General features: G+C 37.3%; 2 protein-coding genes across 7 annotated transcripts in view; both read left to right on the top strand.

Moving 5' to 3' along the window:
- Positions 1–837: 837 nt before the first annotated feature.
- Positions 838–9,204, top strand: LOC121295503 (arylsulfatase J-like). The gene is made up of 2 exons (XM_041220198.1): positions 838–1,341; positions 7,022–9,204. Exons 1-2 carry the CDS (start codon positions 995–997, stop codon positions 8,388–8,390), a joined length of 1,716 nt encoding a protein of 571 aa, XP_041076132.1. The 5' UTR covers positions 838–994; the 3' UTR covers positions 8,391–9,204.
- A 14,781-nt stretch (positions 9,205–23,985) lies between these two features.
- Positions 23,986–24,336, top strand: part of LOC121295509 (calcium/calmodulin-dependent protein kinase type II subunit delta) — a 132,178-nt gene continuing 131,827 nt past the window's right edge. For 4 of the 6 annotated variants that reach the window (XM_041220211.1, XM_041220249.1, XM_041220220.1 and 1 more), the window contains exon 1: positions 23,987–24,296. In XM_041220211.1, coding sequence (XP_041076145.1) covers positions 24,238–24,296 — 59 coding nt within the window. In that variant the 5' untranslated portion in view covers positions 23,987–24,237. Of the gene's footprint in view, positions 24,297–24,336 lie in introns of all 6 variants that reach the window. The other 2 variants (XM_041220229.1, XM_041220240.1) reach the window with 1 other exon arrangement.

Below are 24,336 nucleotides of genomic sequence, written 5' to 3' on the forward strand. Positions count from 1 at the left end.
AATGGAAACGTTTGCTCCGAACACTGCAATTGATACACAGTTAAAACGATTATGTTTAAATGGTTTGACTTTTATTTAATGATCCACGTGGTTAGGAGGTAAAGACAATGGTTAAAAATTACCACAACATAGGAAACGAGATTAAAAGACGTTGTGCATTTATTTTCACTGACACCGGTAAGCACTATTCAAACATCTGTGAAGTGAACGACTACACTGCGTCTCTATTGGTTTGTTGCTAATTTGCTCTCGAGTCTGTCACACTCATACTCAAGTCAGAGCTGCCAGTCTCATTGTGAGACGAGATACGGATAGAAGAACTCCAATACAAAAACGTTAAAACGGACAGAAATGGATTATAATAATACTCAGTTATGAAACGCTTTGTGTCTTATTTCTAATTGGAGCTGAAGGGAAGTATTGCTATGGTGTTGAGTAAGTAATTGTTCTTGAATCCGGTATATAGCGGGAAAGCAGAAAACTGGACAGTTCGCAAGAAACAGACCAACACAGCATTGTGAATCATGCTGTTTTTAATATACGGGAGTAAATAATTCACAATTATGAAACTTCATCTTTATTCTAAAACATAGAAAACTAGGAACTTTTCAGTGTTTGTGTGACGATTCCGCGGTAGTCTGACATACGTTTTTTTCTGTCGCACATAGCAAGTAAATCGAATAATGCAAAGTTCATGTTCTTAGGGATCAAATTGCAGGAACAGAGGGAAGAAACGACTCAACTGGAAAACTTTTAATACCATTCTTGCAAGTTAAAAGAAAACATTCTTATATTGTGGAAAACATTATTGCAGTTTCTTGAGATGATAACGAAAAATGCTTCAAGAACATGTGTGCTGCCTGCACATTTTCATGCTTCGCGTATGGCATTCAGAAATGTTTATCCTCCTATGGGTAATTAATGAAAGAACTGTAACTATTTTATTGTTTTTCATTTGTGCTTAATCTTGGCTTGTCCCACGTACCTGCTGTGAATGGCACCGTTTGGTTTGTTGCAATTAAATGCCCTCGCGAGAATGTTTGTACTTGGAGTCCTGGCTGGCTTCTCAGTTGTCATTGTGCTGATTTACGGTTACCTGTCGTGGGAAAACCTCCATTCCAGGGTACACAACAGGGCAGAAAACGAAATAAACAAGCCTACCTCTCAACCTCACATTATATTCATCCTGGCAGATGACCAGGGATTCAGAGACGTAGGGTACCATGGTTCTGAGTTCAAAACTCCCAATATAGACAGACTTGCTGCTGAAGGGGTTAAACTGGAGAATTACTACGTTCAGCCGATATGCACGCCGTCAAGAAGTCAGTTCATTACTGGCAGGTAAGTGTGGCCACAGTCCATTGAACGCATAGTACTATACAGAACTGGATGCTGAATGCATAGCCGCTGTGGAGGTGGCAGTAGAGAACTGTGAACATATAGTCTCTTTTTCTGAATGTAACGATATATGCCTGCTGTAACAATTTTGTAAAATTGCTGTCACTCTCAATTACAATAATATATAATACCTATAGTTTGCATGCACTCAAAGCATATTTATATTAACAAACAACGTTTTTTGATGATTTTTTTTTTAACAAGGACAGATTTAAAAGTCTCTGCAGCACTCAGGGAGGACAGAAGGCTTTGTAACTTTTTTTTTTTTTTTTCCAGTTACAGTGGTTTAGAGCAGGGGCGCCCAAACTTCTTTAGCCCAAGGTTCCCCTTGACATTAGACATCCTGACTGGACCTGCTCCCAATGAATATGAAATCTACAACTGTGTTCCTTACTATCACACACAAACTGTTAGTTGTGGAGTTGTGGACAGTGGACATTGATATTGTTAATGAAATCGAGCATATGTCACATTCGAAAACAAATAAAACAGCAACGTTCATGTAATTGAATTGATTGTATGGAACAGTGTTTGTCAGGTATCAGTGATGTCGTGGATACAGTATTTTGTTCATTAGCTATATAGTGAAGATTGCACCTAGTGGGTTATAATAACAGTACAACCCATATGTTCAAGTCAGCTTGCTTTTTGCAATATCCAAAATCTTAAGGTACAGATGCTCTTTTCCTGTGTACAGTAACACAGATTTATTTAACACTCTTATCAAAATATGCATACCCTTTTATCAACCCATTTTCCAGCTGTTCCACATTGGCGGTATTTTGCTTTTTACCCAGGGGCACTGTATTAGATTTAAATCAGAACCCAAGAAAGCCCACTGCAGCTATTGTATTACCTTCTTTATACAGTGCATCAGAGTCTGACATGTGGCCCCCATCTTCTTGGAATAATAAAGCCTATTGAAAATGGAAGCATTACAAATATGCAAACAAGCTTATGTCCACTGATGTTTTTATAATGTTATAGTTTCTTCAGGCATTCTTTCAAACCCTTCATTTGTGTATGTTCTATGAAGAACTATTCTTATGTGCTCACAGGTAGAGGTTGCTGGAACCCCTTGTGGTTCTGTTTGGAACCCTTTGATTAAATATAGAGTTCTATAAAAAGCCACAAAGAACAACGTAGTTCATTATAAAATGCTGTAAAAGTACAAACTTCTGTACAAGTTTAGTATTGCAATAACTCCTAAATGAGAGAGCTTTTATATATGCTTACAATATGCATTACTTTGATGACAAAGAAATGAATCCATATGGTGGTATGATTTTCCCTCAGACCTGATTCAAACCTCATGGAAATAATATAATATCTTAACAGAAACGAGCAAGGTATTTCCTTTGTGTGAGGAGGTAGGAGGTACAATATTTGCACGGCCAACAGATTTAACATGACTCCAACTTTTCTGTTACCTGGCTACGAGTGTATGTAACCTTGCATATCTCTGTTTTTTTGCACTGAGGAATCTTGTGTCTCGAGATTGCTATCAATTTTGCCCCGTTTGGAAATGTGGTTTCTAAACATGTATGTAACAGTAAACAAATCTGTCTGCTGTACACCCAAATGCAAGGAGAAATAGTGACTATGGTCAATATATAAGTTGAATTTTAAGCTTTATTTCTTTTTTATGTGTGCATTCGCACATAGAAATGGTAAAATTACAGAAACAGCATCTGGATGGTCTCTTCCTAGAAATCAAAGAGAACTACTATGAAGCATGATTACCATCGTGTAAGCATGGCAAAAATGAAAATGTACCATAGGAAATTGTTTTAATAGGTGTCGGTTATAGTGTTCTGTTCATGCCCTGTGCAATATTCATATTAACGTGATTATGTATGACCAGATTTCAAATTAATTTATTAATCAACAGTTCTCAAATGGTCAGTTAGGTTAATAGCACATGTCCAGTTAGTCATGGAATAACCAGAAGGGAATATTATGACAATGACTCATTATGTAAAGGGAAGTGCTTCAGCTGAAATATCAAGTCTAAACAATGCTATGGTGATTTTCTCACCAGTTACAGATGGAACAGCCAAGTCACTCACTTTCTCTGTAAAAATACACTGTTTAACTACACTTTATATGATTTTTACTATAGTATACTGCAGTAAAGCTTAAAAAATAACTGCAATAATCATGTAAGAGTCATGTGATAGTAATGTGTAAGTGCCGTTGCAGGGCTCTCTCTGCGGTCCTGTTTATTTTTCGATATATCATATACAACATTGCAAAATGCCTTCAGTGTTTTCCATTCTTAAAACAGGTGCTGAGAAGAAAGGTTGTTTGAAATTGATGGCGCAAAAAATGCAAGCGATCATTTTCAGTGATCTTCTTAACAGTCAGGATGCCGAAAACGAGATGTTTACTTCACCGGCATAGCTGCTGGTTAACATTGTTGAGGTTCGTGTGTTGCCTGTTGCTTCATGTTTCTCAAGCTGTTATGAATCCGTTTTAACAACTTCATAACAAAGATGTCAGATGAAGCAGAATGGATTTACAGGAATAGTAGGAGAGGAAGTGTGGATCCCCTTTATTATGATTAAACAGCATACTTACAGTACCTTTGGGGCATCCTTAATTTGTGTAGTATGCAAGAAACAAAAAAACATGTTCTGCACAAACTCACTCGCAATTAACGATTTACATTTGCAAAATGTAATTTGCAATTTACATTTGCAAATGTAAATGTAAATCCAATGCCTGTAATGGAACACACATTGAAAATATCAGGCCAGATTTATTAAGGTTTTTATCCAATGGAAAATGTATGATGTACCTTGTAAATAATGTAATGTATACATTATTTTTTTTTATTTTTTTTAGTAAGAATTTCAAGTTGATTTAATTCAGTTGTAGCTATGGCAGCAGACATTGTTGGAACCTTTTAAGTGAAGCAGTAACTTGTTCAAAGTTCTGTAATCATCCACTTAGAAACTGTCTTTGGCATTACATCCTTGACCGTTCAGTTTGTTTAGATTTGTAGTTGGCTTTTACATTGCAATTTGAAAAACATTATGCCTAATTAGTAGATTATTAGTTCTCATAACAAAACATTTTGTCTGCTGTTCCTGTTCCCTAAGTCTGGCATGAATTGCTCAGTGAAATACCTTAGCTCCTATTGCCATGACATTGTATGGCTGAGCAGTGAATTTTTCTCATGTCTCCTGGTTAGATATCTTTGTGTTAAACATTTCTATTTAGCATAATGCAAATAGCACTTTTGTATTTAGCCACATTCTAAGTCAACAAAGTTATGTAGGAAAAATGCAGTCCTGTAGAAGTACTCTAACAAAAAATGACCACAGGTTTTAACATGTAATCGTTTCAAATAATAAATCATGAAAGAAGTCCTCAGTCAGTTTTTGCCAGTTGTAATCTGATTGAAAAGTAGCCCTATTGTCAAATTACATTATTTCCCTTTTTCACCAAATTCCTGCGTCCCTGTTGGGATGTTGCAGATAGATTCACCACAGATGTTTCTATAAACTTCTATTGTGCACATCTGTGCTGAATCTGCAGTAAATCCAGAGAGCTGAGCTCAGTGTACTTTTGTTTTAGTTATTTCAATTATCTATCTATGTCGGCAAGATTTTTTATTTTCGATGAGGGCGTTGAAGCTTGTCTACAGACAGGAAAGGTGTGGGGTGAGTTGGTGCTGTTCAAGCTTCCCTAAAAGGTTGTATTAGAAATATAAATATTTATATAAAGAATGAAAGTAGATTAATTATTGTTCCTAATACAATTAAACTGATCCATCAAATATTTTATGTATTAGTAAGTCCATAATGTAGACATTAAAATGTATTTTACATTTTAGGATCAAATAAAAACATCTAAGTTGGTTATATCTGGACATATAGACAGTCCATTACAACAATGACATACTTATAATTATTTAAACCTATAAATAATATTTATCCAATAACACTGACATAATTTATTTTAGTATTGCTGAAAATCTCATCACACTTATATATTGTTATTAACTTTCAGCATTTGGGGAAGTTTTTAAATAATAAATCATAATTATTCCAAACAAAAGCAGGCAACCCTTTATCCATATAGTTTCTATAGGCATGCAGGGGTGTGCAATTCATATCGCCCAACGCCCAGGATAGCAAGATTTTTGTGAGGGACAAGATTTACCATTATACTTTGCCCGTTGGACAAATAGCTTTTATTTATTTTTACTATGTTCGTTCTGTTGCTAGAAAAACACAGTATATTTCTAGAGAGCCACACAAGTGTCAGAAAACTGAATTGTGGAAGTCATTCAGCGACACAAACATTTTAAAAAGTGTGTACATCCCACCCCTATCACTCCTGATTGGCTAGCTGTGGAAAAAGCTGATCTTCTATTGGTTGCAAAGAAACCTGAAAATTGCTGCCAAGAGAGCCTTTGGCAATACACAGACTAATCTTTGAAATTAGTAAATAAGTGATGCTGCTTTCTTTATACATTAACCTGACATTTAAATGCAGCAGTCTAGTAAAGTTCCAAAAAAACTCAACTCAACCATAGTCTCTAAGGTATTAGCAGATTAGAAACAATCGTGTTGTGTAATTTATGCAATTCAAGTCAACTTTGTGGTCAATCGTGTACAGTACTTGTTGGGATGTTTAAAATAATGAAGTTTACTGTTTAGAAGAATTTCGAGACAAACTTTCTCTGGCATAAAATATAATTATTATTTGTTTATTTTTTCGATTTTAAGTGTTGCTAACCTAGTTTGCCATTTACCATAGTTACATATTCTTTTAGATATAAGTTATTTATTGGACGTACACAATCCGTCGATTTGTGAAACTATTAAAACATGAAGATTGACAAATATGTTCATAATGATAGAAATATTTATTTTTATTATTTTAAAATAAAATACAGACTGTAAATCTCACGGCAATGTGTTTATGTGTTCATTTTTCAGTGAGAGTAGTGCAGGGAAAGATTGTTGCCCCCCCCCCCCCCCCCTCCCAAAAAAAGTAAAAAAAGCCATTGGTGTATGAAACCAGGATCATACTGCTGCAGCAGTTTTCTAGTTAGCCATCATGGGATGTTAGATAAGGAACAACAGCTATAACTTGTACACTATATAATAGAAAAAAAACAAAAGAAAACATATTTTGTTTTGCAGAATTTGATGGGGCCTACCGTAAATATTGTGTGCATTTTGGGGTCACAGGGAAGCCAAAATCTTTATATTTTACTTTTTTGTGTGTGTGTTGTGTGCGACAGAGAGGGGCAAGTAGATTTTGTCCCTTTGACAAAAAGGTTTTTTCAGAAATTGCACACATTTGCACATGGTTTTGATAATGTAATTCGTACTTGCTTTTAAAACTTTTCAAATATTTAATGTTTAATGGTATTGCCTTACTTTGTACTAGATGGAGATTCTAAAACATGTATAATTGCTCCATAATAAACAAATGCATTAAGCAGATTAAAAACAAGTCTTAAATTTCCAATTATGCAATTTGCATTGTACTGTAGTTTAGTAACTGGTATTTTATTATTTTACAAAAAATGGTGCACATTGAAATTTAAAGAGATTGCAGTATGTAATGTTTATCTGATGGATTTTTTCCTCTTATTTTTTAGATATCAAATCCACACTGGCCTTCAGCACTCCATTATAAGACCCACTCAGCCTAACTGTTTACCGTTGGATAATGTGACGCTACCTCAAAAACTAAAGGATGTAGGGTACTCCACACACATGGTTGGGAAGTGGCACCTGGGGTTTTATAAAAGAAACTGCATGCCAACTCAAAGGGGCTTCGACACCTTCTTTGGCTCTCTGTTGGGAAGCGGTGATTACTACAAGCATTTTAAATGTGACAGCCCTGGAATATGTGGCTATGACTTGCATGAGGGTGAGAATGCAGCCTGGGAGCACGACAACGGGATCTACTCCACAATAATGTACACCCAAAAGGTGGTGGACATTCTAGCATCCCACAACCCCAGGAAACCTCTATTTCTATACTTGGCTTTCCAAGCCGTTCACTCCCCCTTACAGGTGCCCAGCAAGTACTTGGAACACTACAAATCAATTACCAATTTGCACAGGAGGAAATACGCTGCCATGGTAACCTGCTTAGATGAAGCTATAAACAATGTGACATTGGCTTTGAAGAAGTACGGTTACTACGACAACAGCATAATTGTGTACTCCTCGGACAATGGAGGGCAGCCCATGGCAGGAGGCAGCAATTGGCCTCTCCGGGGGAGCAAAGGGACGTATTGGGAAGGAGGCATTCGTGCGGTGGGGTTTGTACACAGCCCTCTGTTGCTAAACAAAGGCACCTTGTGTCGGGGTCTTTTGCACATCACTGACTGGTATCCCACTTTGGTAACGTTGGCTGAAGGCCAGCTTGATGAAGACCTGCTCTTGGATGGTTACGATGTGTGGGAGACTATCAGTGAAGGGATGCCCTCACCCCGGCTGGACATCCTTCACAATATTGACCCCATTTACACCAAGGCCAAAAACGGGTCCTGGCAAGCTGGCTACGGCATCTGGAACACTGCCATCCAGGCGGCCATCAGGGTTGGGGACTGGAAGCTGCTAACAGGTATCCCTGGATACAGTGACTGGGTTCCACCACAAGCCTTCTGTGGACTCATGACTAACCGATGGCACAAGGAGCGGGTGTCCTGGGACCTGGGTAAGTCTGTCTGGCTCTTCAACATCACAGCGGACCCCTATGAGCGGGTGGACTTGTCTCTCCGCTACCCTCACATAGTCAAGCAGCTACTGCTCAAGCTTGCCAAGTACAACAAGACAGCAGTGCCCGTCAGATACCCCCCCAAGGACACCAGCAGCAACCCCCAGTTAAATGGAGGGGTCTGGGGCCCCTGGTATAAAGACGATGAGGGAAAGAACAGCCTTGTCACCAATCTTCTCAGCAAGAAAAACGGGGGGCAAAAAATGAAAACAAAAAAGAAGTTGAAAAAGAAAGTGTGATAGGTCTGGTTTGCCTCAGCTGAACATACTGTACTCTTCTCAGGGAAGTTGAAGGCCTCCCATACAATTACATATGAACAAACATACAGATTCACTGACTTGCATGTGCACACAAAATAAACACAGACTTCTTGTTTTGTAATTGAGATACTTTGGTGAACAGTGTTGAGATTGTAGTAAATACTTTTAGGACACAAAATGTTCCCAAAGAGTGGTGCTCTATTTCTCTCAGTTACCTGTTGAATTTCAGAAACTGGAGATATATTTAAACTGAAAATGCCTTTTTGGGTAGGAAATAAAAATAGTATAATATATTGTTGATTGACAGACACATTTTGTTGTTAGGCTGGCTATAAAGATACATTTATAACTGAAGAGCCTAGTTTCAGTGAACATGGAGAATTAACTCTACAGCTGCTGTTACAGGGTAAATGAAAAAGAGCAATTCCTATGATTTAGCCTTTGTTAGTACTTTTATATTACCAGTTCTTAGAGATGTGCAAAAATGCTGATTATTGCAGCTAAAATGTCCTCCTTTTTGAATTTGATTAAAATGAGTAAAAATGTCACAATTGTGCTGTAATTTGTAAAAGAAAATTCTAATGCTACCCAGGTGCATATGTATAAGATTTATTAGGGTTACAGCAGTGATATCAATTATTTTTCTACTAGTTCTGTAAATGTGCAATGAATTGTTTTCAATAATGGTGCTTAACCCTCCTATTATGTTCAGAATTTAGGTACATCTGTTTTTATTTGCAAAGATGTTTTGCTCTTTTATGATCTTTTATTCCAGGAGCTATGATAAAACTTCTTTGACTGCCAACCTGGGAGCTCCTCATTTTGGAGTGTCTTTACCAGTGAAATGCTGGTACAATACTGACAGTGAAAATTAGGCTCTGCCTTGTAGATATATATATATATATATAGATATATATATATAGCAGAGCCTAATATTATATATAGTTTGTATTATATATAGTTTGTTTTTGTTTATAAATATCTCCAGACAGGTGCAACCATTTCCAGAGATAATAATACAAATATAATAATAAAATAACAAATTGAAGAAGTTGGTTTTATTCCAGTACACAAATCTACATAGATAAATGCCATGGGTCACAGTGACTTGTATGCATGACCTGTTCTAAAAAAAAATAAACATCTCAAAGGTTCTGTTTTCTGTGTATAAGTTCATGACCCCAACTTCAGAAAAGTCATAAAATATTATACAGAAAATTAAAAGAAAAATAGCATTTAAGCTAATTGGAAACTAGAGTCGGGTTAAATAGACCCAAAACCTAATAGGAGGGTTAAAAAAAATTAGAAAATAAATAAAACGAAAAAACCCTGGTAAAAGTTGATTGTGGTGTACAGTGTAAAGGTTGTGAAGCATGCATGACGGTAAAACATACTGAAGTAAAGGTAAAGAACAAGGACCCACTGTAAATATATTTTGTTTACAGAGGAAAAGTATGGCAAATAATGCACATTTACCTACATAAGCTATTATATGGAAATTACTTACTTACTTATTAAATGTTCTGCATAAGAAGTTTACAAAAGTTTACATAGCATAAATAAGCAATAGGACCTGAAGAAGAGGGCTGTAGATCTGGTAAGGCCTGCCTCCTGCAGTTACCGTATTCCTTTGAATTTAAGACGCCCTCGAATTTAAGACCCTGCCCAAATTTGCCACCCTCAATAACAGGAAAAAATAAAACATCAAATAAATATGTATTTACAAAGATACAACCTCAATTACACTGTTGTATCATACAAAATTGACACGAAACAGTGTAATTGTAGATTAACCACGAAGCTTGTATATTGTGCTGCACACTGTATAATACTTAAGATGGCATCTCTGTTGTACACATACCACCACTCAGTTACAGCATCACACATCCTGGCAACAGCAAGCACGACACAACACTCCATGGCATCAGGCAACATGTAACCCAGCAACCACAACAGCATTGAACATTGCTTGTTATGTCGAAAAATATAGGGGTCTAATCAGAATTTCTGTTCTGTCCAAGCTGATACTGTTTGTTAGAAATGCTGAAATTGTAAACGTTTCTCTTGGAATTCCTCAGGAAGCTTGGTTTGTTTTTTCTCAGTAGTGTCACGTTGCTGCTTGTGTGTTCGGGCAGACACCTTTGTTGTCTTTTCTCGACAGTCAGTCACATTGCTGTTTGTGTACTCGGGTTATCACATCTTTAGTTGCCATTTTTAATACACACATCGCTATACTGTACTCAAATTTAAGACACAGGTTATTTTTGAGAAGCAAAAAATTGTTTAAAAAAGTGCATCTTAAATTCGAAGGAATACGGTAAATGTTCTGAGCCAAAGGTCCTTTACTGGAGACTTCATATTGACCAATCAAGTTAAAGGACATCTCTGTTCCATTTTGTAATGTTGCATTAAGGTCAATGGTTAAGTATCCTCCAGAACAATTTAAAACACTTGCCGTCACATTGAATGAGGTGCCTTGGCTGCCCGTGGTTGTAGTTCACCAAATTTATAGTGTTATGGCAGTTGTTTGTAAATTGGTTTGATAATCTTTGACTAATATTGACTATATTTAAGACTTTTTTTTTAATACCTTAATGTTAAAGTGTTACATCCAACACTCACTTTTTTATTTTTTTTATTATCCTTATAAGTTATATCTGTGCATTCTTGAAATCTCTGTTGGAATTTTCTTGGCACTTCAATTTGTTGCATTGAAAGCTGGCAATATGCAGCACTTCTATACAGTAATTACAACCTGGTGGAAAATAGATGTGAGAGACCAGGCCCTTTATTGTCAGAACATTTTAGTTTGTGTTTATTGATGAAAGGATGTACTGTTAGTCAACAAAAAAAATCTCAATAATTTCTTAATTCTTGATAAAAATACAACTTGTTCAGATTTATTTCCCCAGGCTTTATTGCTTCTGTCTGTCTTTTTTAAAACTAATTTTGTATATTTACCATTTTATGCATGGCTTTTTTTCTAGGTATACATGGCAACATTTGCTGTAAATCCTGGAAAATAAACAAAAACATGCACTCACTTGCAATTAAGGAAGGCTGTGACTTCCAGATAAGTACAAGTTTCTATTTAATGGAAATCAAAATGCTTATGATCATTTCTGGGACAGGATGGATTAACGAGAAAAATGATTTGCCATTGTACATTATAAACTGTAGAAGGGGATATACTGTATAAGTATGTCTCTGCTTATTCAATTCCAATTGATACCATGATTAAAACCTTCACTAATGGTGTACATTGTTAATCACTGGAACTAAACTAACATTATATCCAACAAGTATCCAAATGTTGGTATGGTAATGCTTTCTTAAGTATAAATTGTCATACTTTACATGTGGTTATCTGAGTGTTAAGTTAAAATGAGAAGACAAAACAGGAGTTGTGGGAATAAAAGTGCTGGGGAGGAGGCGTCAGATGAGGAACAAGTCACTGGAATCAAATAAACCAAAGTCCAGCTTTTTAATAGAACATTTAGCTGCCTCATCTGGGCATGGTCATGACAACAAGGTAAACCAGTCCGAAAGCAGATCTCACTAGCCACTACAGACTCCATTGAGAATGACCTTTAGTTGAAAAGCTACCTCATTGTTTATGCTCAGTAATTTATTTTTCAAGGTAGTCCCCTGTTTTTTTTTTTTTTTTTTTTTAAATTAAAGAGCCTTCCTACTGAAAGTCTTACTGAACAGAATGGGTATGGTTTAAAACACATTACTTTCCCTAGCTTTCTGCTTTGTTGTACATATTCCTGCAATATGTTTTCAACATAATTGTTATTGTGTTGATCTTTCTCTTATGATATCCCTGGTCATAAATCAGTTTTGACCAATTATTTTGGTTTTATCAAGGTTATGAATTGGGCCTTCCCATGAAAATAGCTTCTGAATTCACAACACAGCAGCTGTTTGAATCCAACCTATTTAATCAGAAACATTACAATGGCTTCCAACTCCTCTCAGATTAATTTTGTTTGATTCATCTGTCCATCATCTTTGCCAGGATTCTACTTTCTCGCTTGGGCACCAATGAAACACTGCTGCAAGTAGTAACAAGCACATGCCTATAAAGTTGGCACCAAAGAGTTGTATGTTAATGGTAAAACTGAACATGATTAAAGCAGACTAGCTTTGCAAGAATGAGATATATTACTATGCTCTTATTAGGTGTTTGCTGTTTCACTGATAGACTAGAGCAAAAGAGATGGGTTATTGCAGTGCTGCTATGGTTTTATACATCCCTGCTGGTATTATTTCCTTCAGACTGTGACTAAATCATTTCAGGGGGAAATATAATACAATTAAATCAAGCACTGAACAAATTGAAAATAGTGTTAAAATCTAACTGGTGTAAAAAAAATATATATATCTTTAATTCAATGTATATATTTTATAGAACGATAGCTATGGTACCTTTTTTATATATATAAATACCTTAGCGTTAATGTTATCTCTTGGTAATTACCAATACCGGTATTAAAAAGTAAAACATTGGGTGGTCTAGTAGATATTGTCTAGTGCTAATAGACCTTCCCACATATTGGTAGAAAGCAATGTTAAGAGCTATCTCAGTTGCTTTTAATCAACCAGCATTGCAATTATACTTTAATTGTCAATTATCTTGTAAGATAACTGGAGAGGGGCGAGGATTGTTTCGAAGTGCTAACAAGGGAAGTCTGCAAACACTAAGGCCTGGAAGTGGCATGTCTTGAAAATAGATTTCATGGGTTGTAGTCCCAAGAAAGCAGATCTGAGAATTTCTTGAATTGAGCAATTACACACGCAGAACTGGAGCTATTTGTGTGGGGGTGTTCTTACTAGAGCCAACACTATGCAAACAGCCGGAGTCAGTTTATCTAGATCTGCATTACTACTTAGGTAGGGGTGTACATCATTAAGAAATACAGCTCTTTATCAGTATATAATATTGCGACAGAAAACTGGTCTGGAAATACTGTAATAAAGCTTTTACTGTTGTATTCAGTGCCTAGTAATCCCTTGACCCCAGGCAGTAGACCCAGCAGAAATGCTGGATTATTGCCTGACAGAAGCATACAACACATTTCCTTTTTTTTTCAAATATCAACATCATAGGTTCAAAATGATATTTCAATTGAAAGCACAATGATAAAGCCATTTTATTATTTTAATAAGGAACTAAGAAATGTGTGCACATCAAAACAGCATTAGCATAGCATGGTATCAATTTTCTTTTGCATGCAAGCATGGCCAGTGTTATTTATGCATTTATTTTTGACATTGATTTTTTCTGCTATTGTGTACTGTAATAAATGATGGGCTTGCCATATGTTACCACAGTAATTTAGTATGTCAGCTAAGGTGTTGGGGTCAAGTTGTTTTCTGTGATATGAATATATTTACTGCCTGACATTCTCATGATGACTCTAGAGGATGACATACTGTATACTCCAGGTATGGAAAGTTTTCATCAACTTTTTGGCTTGAATACAAGGCATTTGAGATGATTCATTCTGTCTAGCCATATGTTCATTTGGCTCATACTGTTTTTGGGTTAATGTTTTTTGGGTTATAAGTTATAGTTTGATCAATTGAAGATTTACTGCATGGTGGCGTCTTACTGGTTCCAGTGCAGTTCTGTTTTAGAGAATGCATTAGGCCTCAAAGTATGCCTACATTACGAAGTCACACTTTAATATTAACTGTCCTTTAAACACATCCATTCACCCACATTAACATGTTTGGCTGTTTGTTACTTTGTGTTATTTCTGCTGTAACCTTCACATCCACATTTTTTTCTTTAAAACTTCAACGTAAATGGCATATTTTCTGTAAAATATCTATCTTCCTTCCTGAGGAGGGGAACGACAAAAACATTTGCATTGTAAATGAACCAATAAACCTCTAATATCAAAAAGTTTAAGAGTAATGACTGCCCCTTACATATTATTGTATCTTATGCGAACCAAGCAGGTGTGACTTAAATAAGCAAGTCAGGGAAGACTACCGATAATGGAACAGCAGACTCTTGTTGACATGCTTCACTTTTGTTTTAGTCAGTGCTCTAGGCCTTAAAGAATGCTAACATTTGGTCACTCTTCAATGTTGAATGTCCTACAAACACTAGTCACCCACATAAACACGTAGTTGTTTGGTAGTCTGTTATTATGTGTTATTCTACAGTAACCTTCACATCAAATAACATCAATAAGCTAGTAAAGAAAGACTACAATTAGTGGAACAGCAGTCAGTGTGCAGTCAGCCAATCAAAGTCCCTGTCACTGCATAAGGGTCCCAAGCTGTAGGCATTTTTAAGAAGAAGGACCAGCTGCCACAGTTCCCACACCTAAGGTAGCTGCTGTTGCTGGTGTAGCAACTGCTGCTGCCAGGCTGGGGAAGCCAGTGTCGAACCTTTCTTAGTTCCTTAAAAAATATATGGGGATGCAGAAGCTAGCTGTCCTCACAGTTTTGCTGGTGTGAGTCACTACAAAATGGGGTTGTGTTTAGCCAAATAGGTTAATTCCTATAGAGGGAGACGGCAGAGACAGAGGGAAAAGGAGTGTTGTACATTAACCACATCACTTTTACTTGGTTGTCCTTCTTGGACCATTCCATTAACACCCTAAAGAGCTAACCCTCTGATGTTCATAGGAATGTAAGGTCACCAAAGGTTATGTAAATAGTTCCTGATACAGCTTTCCACCAAGCAATCTCATGACAGAGCTCCATAAAAGGTGTTGTGTCTTAATGTTGGTTTAAATCCTCTAGCCCTGTTTTGCAAGCTTGTGTCATGTGACTATTTGACAGGCACGTGGCAGACATAGCTGAGTGTCCACATGTAATGTAGATGAGCTTCTGGACAGCTTGATATTTATATGTACTGCCTCTGCATAATGTTATATCCTAAGAACTGTTCTGTTGAAGCATTACCTTTCTCATCTATTGTAGAACCTCCTTAGTAACCTTTGCCCTATGAAATCATTGTCAAGGCTGTGAGAATTCAATTTCTGGGAAGCCAATAAAGTAGATTAGGGCTAGAGTTATTTGGTGAGTAATGAAAGTGGCAGCTTTCCAAGGCTAAACAGTGGGAAGGATAGAAGAAGGAATAATGTTGCTTCTTTCTCATCATTCCGCTCAGACATTAGCCTGCACTGTAATCTACTTGCTTCCTTTTTAATGTTCTTTGTTTTACATTTAAGAAGTCTATTGTTCTTTAAATAAATCCTCCTCTGAAGAGCCTACTGAAGGGTGAGAGTGTATTTTTTGACAATCCTTCTGGGAATGTATTCTGGGGGCCGACATCCTGATGGCCATGGGAGCCACTCTAGACCTGAGACAGCAACAGCTGTGGGTACAAGGTGGGGTCAAACCACTACTGCCAAAAGGGAGGCAGCGGAGGGCTTTATCCGGGAGATGTCCACCAATGGGGTGATTGAGCCATCCAACAGCCTATGGGCGGCTCCCATAATGCTCTCACCAAAGAAGGATGGCAGCCTTCGGTTTTGCGTCGATTACACTTGACAATGCGGTCACAAAAAAGGTCAAGGCGCTCTATGCACAGTGGAAGAAAATTGAAGTGCAGGTTTGGCGCGAAAGACAATAGAGCGAGGGCATATAAGGGAGTACAGGAAAAAGACAGTGAGATTGGAGAAAGCAAGAGTGAAAGAGAGGGTTGTGTATGGAGAGAGACAGACGAGAGGAAAAGGATCAAAAGAAATTAATACTACTACTAATTGTAATCATTTATTTTCATTTTCGACTCCCAGTGGCCTTTCTAAACTTAATAATTGCTACAATATACTAGACAGAAAGAGAAATTAGTTTTCATGAAAAAGTCGACAGCTGCATAATCCAAGTGGCTAATAATATTACAGTATAAAGATTTGGGCAAGCATCCCTTCTAAAAGTTTACCACAGTAAAAGCATAGCAAAGTGTAATAACGCATAGTTAAGCATGATGAAGCCCAGACAGGCATGGTAAAACCATAGTATAACATTTAAAAAATCATGGGCAAACTGCTAATGTGCAAATTTACGTAATTGAAACACACTCCAAAAATGAGTTTGTAAAAACTGTACTTTATATTTTTGCACCAGTAATAACAGCTTTCACCTTTTACAATTACTCCCTGTCTATTTACCGATGCAGTACAAACACAGACTTAGCACCCCTGTGCTGTACAATTTGAATCTAGGTTCTGCGCACTGCCATATTGAACACAATGCTCACAATTCCAATTAACATGATGACAGTCTATGTCTGCTAGTAATCAATTTGAAATAAACCACCACATAGCTGTTCAAATAGAATGGGTATACACCAGGTGCACTGTTTTCTTTTCATAATGTAGCAATTACAGACACAGAGAAAACAAATTTAAGTCCCCAGTAACATGTGTGATTTTATTTCGCCCATCCTCCACCAAATGCAGTCTGAACATCTTTGATACACCAAATGCAATATGGCAGTAACCTAATTGTGACAGATGAATAAAACCCCTGGCAAAGGTACAAAAACTTGTTCGGTCTTTTCCCTGTGTGATTAAGAAGTATTGCGGATTATTATCCCTCTATCTAGTATCATGTTTGTGAATGGCCTGGCTCACTCACAGGACAGCTGGCACAATTTGCTGTTCCAAAACCTGAGAACAGAAACGCACAGGATGATCTCATCATAGGATCAGCAGCTGATTGGATTATAAACACTTGAAACTTGAAAGTTGTATGGTTGCTATAGCACATGAAAGCATGCACTTCCATTGTATATGAAAGCAATTAAACATCCCTTGTTTCCCGTATTTTTACACAAAGCTTTGAAGAATATGAAAGCTTGTATTTATTTTTAGTCCTGAACCAAACCCTTTATCTTCTCATAATAAAAGATATGCTCCAGTGGTCAATTTGTTTGTCTTGTTCCAACTCAATGAGAATGCACTGTGATAATCAGATTGATAGATGGGATTCAGATATATTCAAGTTAATCTATGCCTGACTTTTTCCTTACATGTATTTCACAATTCCAAAAGGCCTGACCCCTTACCTGTTCCCTCTACTGTAGTCATGTGCTGAGCCATGTATGTGGATTCAGATGCAGACCATATGTGTTCCTTTCTTATGTCTGATGAAGCAGAATAATATGGCCCATGTGGCTCTGAATTCAAAACAGGAATATGGTTTTCTTCCTTGCAGTTAAAGTTGAAGTGCTCCACAGTCCTGTTCAGTTCTATACTCAGATATGATTCTTGGTAACTGTTTACTATTACTGCATTCTTCCATAGTTTTGCCTGTCTGGACTCACCTGTATCGCAAACCAGTCATGGTTTACATTCCCCAAAAGCCTATTTCTGAGAGTTCTTTCTTTCCAGTTATTGCCAATTATCACAATGTACGGCTTGTGTATTAATTATCGATACACAATAGTGGGTGTACTTTTAACTGTTTACTAGCTTATAAGTCTCACATCTGTCTCTCATTCTCACTTCCTTTATCCCCTACATAAGGGTCAACTTCAATATATATTTAAATGGGAGCCCGAAAGCCTGGGACAGACAGACGCGAATGACACTTGTCTATGGAGGTGTCCAAGCACCAGGAAGTGTTTGATCCCTCCCATATTTCATACAAGGACAGGCAAGTCAGTATTTTATACATCACCCCTGGTAAGCGTCCTTCCTGCCTTTTTTATTATTTCTGTAGTTTACTACTATTTTTACTAAATAACTGGCTGTAAAAGGATATACTGTTTTTCTAACACTTTAGTAGGCTACTTGCTGTCAGCAACGTATTGTATGCTTTTTTGCTAAGCTCAGATCGCTCAGTTCATACACCTGCACATACATGACAGAAAAATAACATTGAAACCAGTGTTATTTTATTTAGTAGATTATATCGGGGGCATTACAGCTATGGCCAAAAGTTTAGCATCACGCCCTATAGAATTAACAATGTTACATTGACATATTGAAATTACATATCACTTTGTAGTTTTCAAAATTTTTTAAAATGTGACATTTCGAAATCTAATATGAAATATGGTACTATTGTAGTTTCCGGTAGACTTTAGAGATACCATTTTGTAGCTTCTTAGATTACATTATTTTAAATAAAATATGGCAATTATGTTCATATAGGTTAAATTATATATATATATATATATATATATATATATATATATATATATATATATATATATATATATATATATATATATATATATATATATATATATATATATATATATATATATATATATATATCCACACAAATGAATTCTACCAAGTGATGCAAAACTTTTGGCTTATGTAAATTATATCAGAATACATAGCCTACAGTGTGGTACTGACAACCACTGTACTGTACCATTCCATTTTTCTACAATATTGTAGGAAAAGTCAGTCGCGTAGTGCATACCACTCCTGTGTGCTCGTGCGCAGACTAATGGTATAGCACCGTGGAAATTCCCAACGATGTCATGCCGTACCTGTCTGTCTCAGGCTTAACAGTCCAAATGCAAATGTGTATTAATTCAAATTTAAAGGTGTAGACACCACATTTCAAACATAGTGTAACTACACTAGCATTAACTATACAGGCAATACCATTTTTATGGGCTGCATGTCATCTACAACACCTCTGTGGATGTGGGCACCAAAAAAATATTTTTATATAAAATAATATTTTGTTAAGCTTAATAATGACTTACAGGAACACCTTTACAGTTATTATTTTTAACATGGACTTAAATTGGAACCTTCCGAAATATGTAGGTGGTATTTAACGAGCGCTGCAAGACAAGAAATTACTAATTTGCTGATATCATATTGACTTGGGTGTGTATATTGTTTTATTATTTACAGCCAAAAGCTTGTAGCTTGAACTTTCCAGAATAACGTAACATGATTTGTGTGCCTCCTTCCCTTATGTTATGATCAATTAACTTTTAACTAGATATTTTAACTGGAATAGCTAGATATTTTAACTGGAATAGCTATTCCAGACGCCCCCAATGTGTTCATGAAGACATGTGAGTCATATGTAGCCCTTGAACAGAACTTCACAATACCCTACGCTTTACAATAGTTCTAAACATGGCCAATTCTGAAGTCATAAAGTAAAGTGTATGTACTTGCAAAGGCAAACTATGAACTGGGTTTTATATTTAGGTCAAGGTCAATCTTTTAATGGTTTTAAACATGTTCTTTTTACACATTTAAGAAGGCTGTTGTTTTTAAGGCTCATGTTGAGAATAGCATGGCGTGATTAATTATTCATGGTGTGATTAAGTGTTACAATAATATGTTGGCTTGAGCTCAACTGGGTTGAGCTCAGGTCTTTTTCAAGTGAATGAAAATTACATCCCTTCATGTTACTGACCCCAGTTGAACAGCAGGCAAAAAATAAAAAAAGGATTCTCTTTTGAAAGGGTTAGGCAATTATTCAAAGGCTAAGTATCTCACTTTGCAATAGTTGTGGACTATTGCAAGATCCCATGTAATTGTTAAAAAATGTACTGCCTAACATTGACAAACACATGGATACCACGTGTGACTCAGCTGCCAGCCACACATTTTACACCACAAACTACAGTAATTCTTGATTGGAAACTTTGTTGTGTTTCTGAAAGGAAAGTTATTTATATATTATTATATATATATATTTATATTTTTTCTGTTCTGAACCCGCAGGAAGGGTAACCCTTGGCTAGGGATTCTCTAAGGTTTCCTCCTGTCACCTTTTGGTGAGTAGGGGTTTTTTCCTTACCTGAGTGCTGGACAGTTTAATTCTGCAAAGTGAACGAGATTGAAGTGGGCCTGTCCAGGGAGAAAGTACTTGGTCCGCTTGTCCTGCCCGCCTGCAAGATATATTCTCATTTTTATTTGCATATTTTTTCTATTTAGGTAGCCTGCCAGCGTAAGGGGCGGCTATTGAGCTCCAGAGATCAGACCCCGAATTAAATCCATCAACTAATTAAGAGGATCCTCTTTTTCTATATTTTACAAAATGTAATTTATTCTAATCGTATGGGTGATTTATTTCGTATTACAAGGTAGCCTAGGGGGCCTCGTCCTTTTGGGGGTAGGTGGTTGCAACATGACACACCCTGCCCCTGGGTGCATGTGCATTACTTTGTATTTGTATTTTGTTGTATTATATATTTGGCCGGACAAGCGAGTTGCCATCTGCCATTATTTGTTTATGTTTTATTTACCTTGTGAGAATACGTGACTGTCAGCTACTGATTGTTTAGCTAGCTTGCAGTCACGCAGAATTAATAAACTTGTGCAGACTATGGCCGAGGGGTAATAAGATAATTAATAGCTAGTTAACCCCTCGGCCATAATATAAAAGACCTGCAGTTTGACTGCAGGGGGTGGAGTGTCTATGAGTAGAGAACGGGAGAGGTAAAGAAAAATAACTGAAAAGAAATTGCTACTCGTGCTGGCTTTAAAACCAGCACAATACTTGTTGGATTTAGTGTTTTTTAATTTTGTGTTTTATTTTTATTTTTGGCCCACATGCCTTTTGATTTGGAATACAGCATTGGGGAAACAGGCCCTGAATATCAAAAGTGTCTTCTGGCAGTCCAAAATTCTCTGTCTACGTCTGTTTGAACCCGACTCTTATCCCAAACATAGTTTCCATCATAAAATTAGACATTTTTCTGCTGAAAATGAATAATATGTGAGTGTAGGATATCATACAAACAATGGAGGAAAGAATGACAGGGCTGTGAGTGATACTGGCATGACCCCTCAGGGTGCTTGACTCTAAATCCTCTTTAAGTTCATCACATAAATACAATATTGTACCTTTCTCCATTCGATATCTCTGCATAGTGCTTGCTCCTCTAAGAGGTCCAAACAGATGGCCCTTTGATGATACTCCGGTGGGATATACTTTCGGCTGCAAGTCCATACTGGGGGTGGGGGGGGGGGGGGGGCAGCTACATTATCCCTTTCATCCTCTAAAATTGCAGCAATCCCTAGCAGCACATTGGGCGCCATCCCCATTAGTCAAAGAGTCACTCCACCCAGAGCAGGCCATTTATATTTCAGCACAGAGCCTGTTTGAAATAGGTTCCCACCTCCATTAGGACTCTTTGAAACAGGGGAACCACTTTAGACAAATACTCAATCTGACCACATCAACGCTTTTGATTTACGCAAGGGGGTATGTTGATTAGGTACCCATTTAATTTGAATAACATTCTTCATAGTGTCGGAATTGGGCTTTTGTGACTGTTCTCATCCTTCCTGGCCATTTTTGTTTGGAACACGAAAAACAGTCGGAAAGTTAAAACCCCACCACAAAAGACCTCCCCAACGGGTGGAAAAGCTTAAATATTGATGACCACAGTCTGCAAGCGGCATAGTCCAGTGAAAGCACAGTTAAACACAGATCCACACACAACCAAAGTTCCAGCGGCTGGCAAGACGCCAAGCACCCGCTGGCCCATTATAGTATTTTATTTGATGCCAAAAACGTGTGTGTGGCTCCTTCCCTTATGTCATGATCAATTAACTTTGATTTAAAAAAAAAAAAAAAACATGGGCTGTGCCTTAACGTATTACAATGTTTCTTCTTAAAACTATGGAAACATCTAAGCAGGCTCATGAATGGATTCCAAGCTGCAAGAGATAATATCTTACCTAATAAGACAATAAGACAAGAGTTAGAACTTATTTCCCTATTGTTTATTCACCAACAATAATTATTTTTTAGTTTTGCTTCACTTTGACATGCAAGGTGTCCTTACATAGGGAGGTATATGTTGTTTTGGGTAACAGCTGCATGCCTGTTTAGTTTACAGAGTTAAAGAATGGCAATGATCTTTGTACCTCCAGCTAAAACACGTTGTTGAGAATTAAAAGGCATGTCATATGCAGACAGGCTAAAAGAATTGAATCTGTTCAGTCTTGAACAAAGAAGACTACGTGGCGACCTAATTCAAGCATTCAAAATTCTAAAAGGTATTGACAGTGTCGACGCAAGGGACTTTTTCAGCCTGAAAAAAGAAACAAGGACCAGGGGTCACAAATGGAGTTTAGAAAAAGGGGCATTCAGAACAGAAAATAGGAGACACTTTTTTACACAGAGAATTGTGAGGGTCTGGAATCAACTCCCCAGTAATGTTGTTGAAGCTGACACCCTGGGATCCTTCAAGAAGCTGCTTGATGAGATTTTGGGATCAATAAGCTACTAACAACCAAACGAGCAAGATGGGCCGAATGGCCTCCTCTCGTTTGTAAACTTTCTTATGTTCTTATGTTCTTATGTTCTTATGACTCTTGCTTCTTCTGAAGAGCAGTGCATTCTTTGATTAATAAGTTATCTGTTAAAGCTAAAGACTCTCGGGGCAGCTGCATGACCGGTAGTTGGAAATGGGATATTACATCAAATGACCCTCCATTACCAGAAGATGGCGCTAAATCGTAGAAAACGACTTATACAAGAATCACGCCCTTGCAGACATAATGTCTACCAAAGGGTTCTACAACCCTAGTACTGGTGAGCTACTGTGACTGTTGGTTTTTGTTTCAACCAATCGCTCATTTACTTAATTGAACCAATTATTGGCTTAATTAGTCAAGATTAACAAGTGTTCCAGATCTTTAACCACTGATGATGTAAAGACACCTAGAAAACCTGCTGGATAGGGGCTCTCCAGGACCAGGGTTGGAGACCCTTGGTTTAAAAGCACACGTTCAGAGGGTAGATTTAACTCAAATTGTTTTCCTAAAAGCTTGAAGCCTTTTGTTGCACATGGCTTTAGCAAACACTGTAATTTTGCCGTTTTAAATTAATTACACATCGTGTAAGCCTATCAGTATCATAATTGTTTGTGGGGTAGGGATTCACTGAGTCAGCAAATAAGAAGGCGCCGGTAATGGTTAACATGTCTCTAAGATTATTAGTTTTGTGTCCCGTTTAATAACCGTATACGTGTCTTTTAAGCAATAAAGAAATGTAACACATGGACACGTAAACATCCGCATGTCTCTTTACATACCAACCAAATTACACCATTGCTCCTCCCAGTCACACAGTGAATGAAAATCTCGTACTACTTTCTTACGTGTAGTCTCGCGTACTGATGGCACAGGATTTTTTGAGAGCTGTGATGTGGTGAGCGAGGGCAGTTTCGGTTACAGTTGCCACAAACACAGACAAATTGGCTTTTGCTACAGTATCAGAATCACACTACACTGTTTTAAACAAATTAGTCTACAGCCAGGAAGTCAAACCAGGGCAGGAACCTTTATAGAAATCCCATAATTTATAAAGACTAATACTGTCGACTACCGAGAGAGTTAAATGTTGTCACAACTCAATACACGCTACCGTAAAGCCAAGCGTCATGCAGTTACAAAGATAACGTATAGTGCCAGTTCCATAAAAACCTGCATAGTGCGATGAATTACAGCAAAGTGTTCCAAAATAAACCCAGACGAATTAATCGAAAATCTGGAAAGCTTGTAGGAACTAGCAGCAGACGCTCAAAAGAAAAATACCCCCTATTTGCAGCTAGAGGGAGGTGTGGTACAGTATCTCAGATCAGGAAGAGCTCAATAGAAATATTATTGCACGGAGAGGCTTGGTGTCAGTAGAGAACTATAGGTTTCAGCGTCTGTATCACTGCTGAGATACAGTGAATTTAAACAACGACACGGGTAGGGGGTCTAGACCGCCACAGTTGCTGCTGCTGGGATATTATTTTATCTGTTTTGAAAACAGAATCGCTCGAGGAAGTCGAGAAAAGAAGGGGTGAAAGAAGAGACCATTTTTGTCAGCGATCCTTTTTTTCTTATCCGTTCAGAGTATCTCCGTCATGGCAACAACCTGCACCAGGTTTACTGACGAATATCAGCTTTTTGAGGAGCTCGGGAAGTAAGCATATCTGTGTTTTCTCGTTGTTGTGCTGAGAGAA

Source organism: Polyodon spathula, chromosome 2 (assembly GCF_017654505.1).
Source record: "Polyodon spathula isolate WHYD16114869_AA chromosome 2, ASM1765450v1, whole genome shotgun sequence".
In the NCBI taxonomy this organism is placed as follows: Eukaryota; Metazoa; Chordata; class Actinopteri; order Acipenseriformes; family Polyodontidae; genus Polyodon; species Polyodon spathula.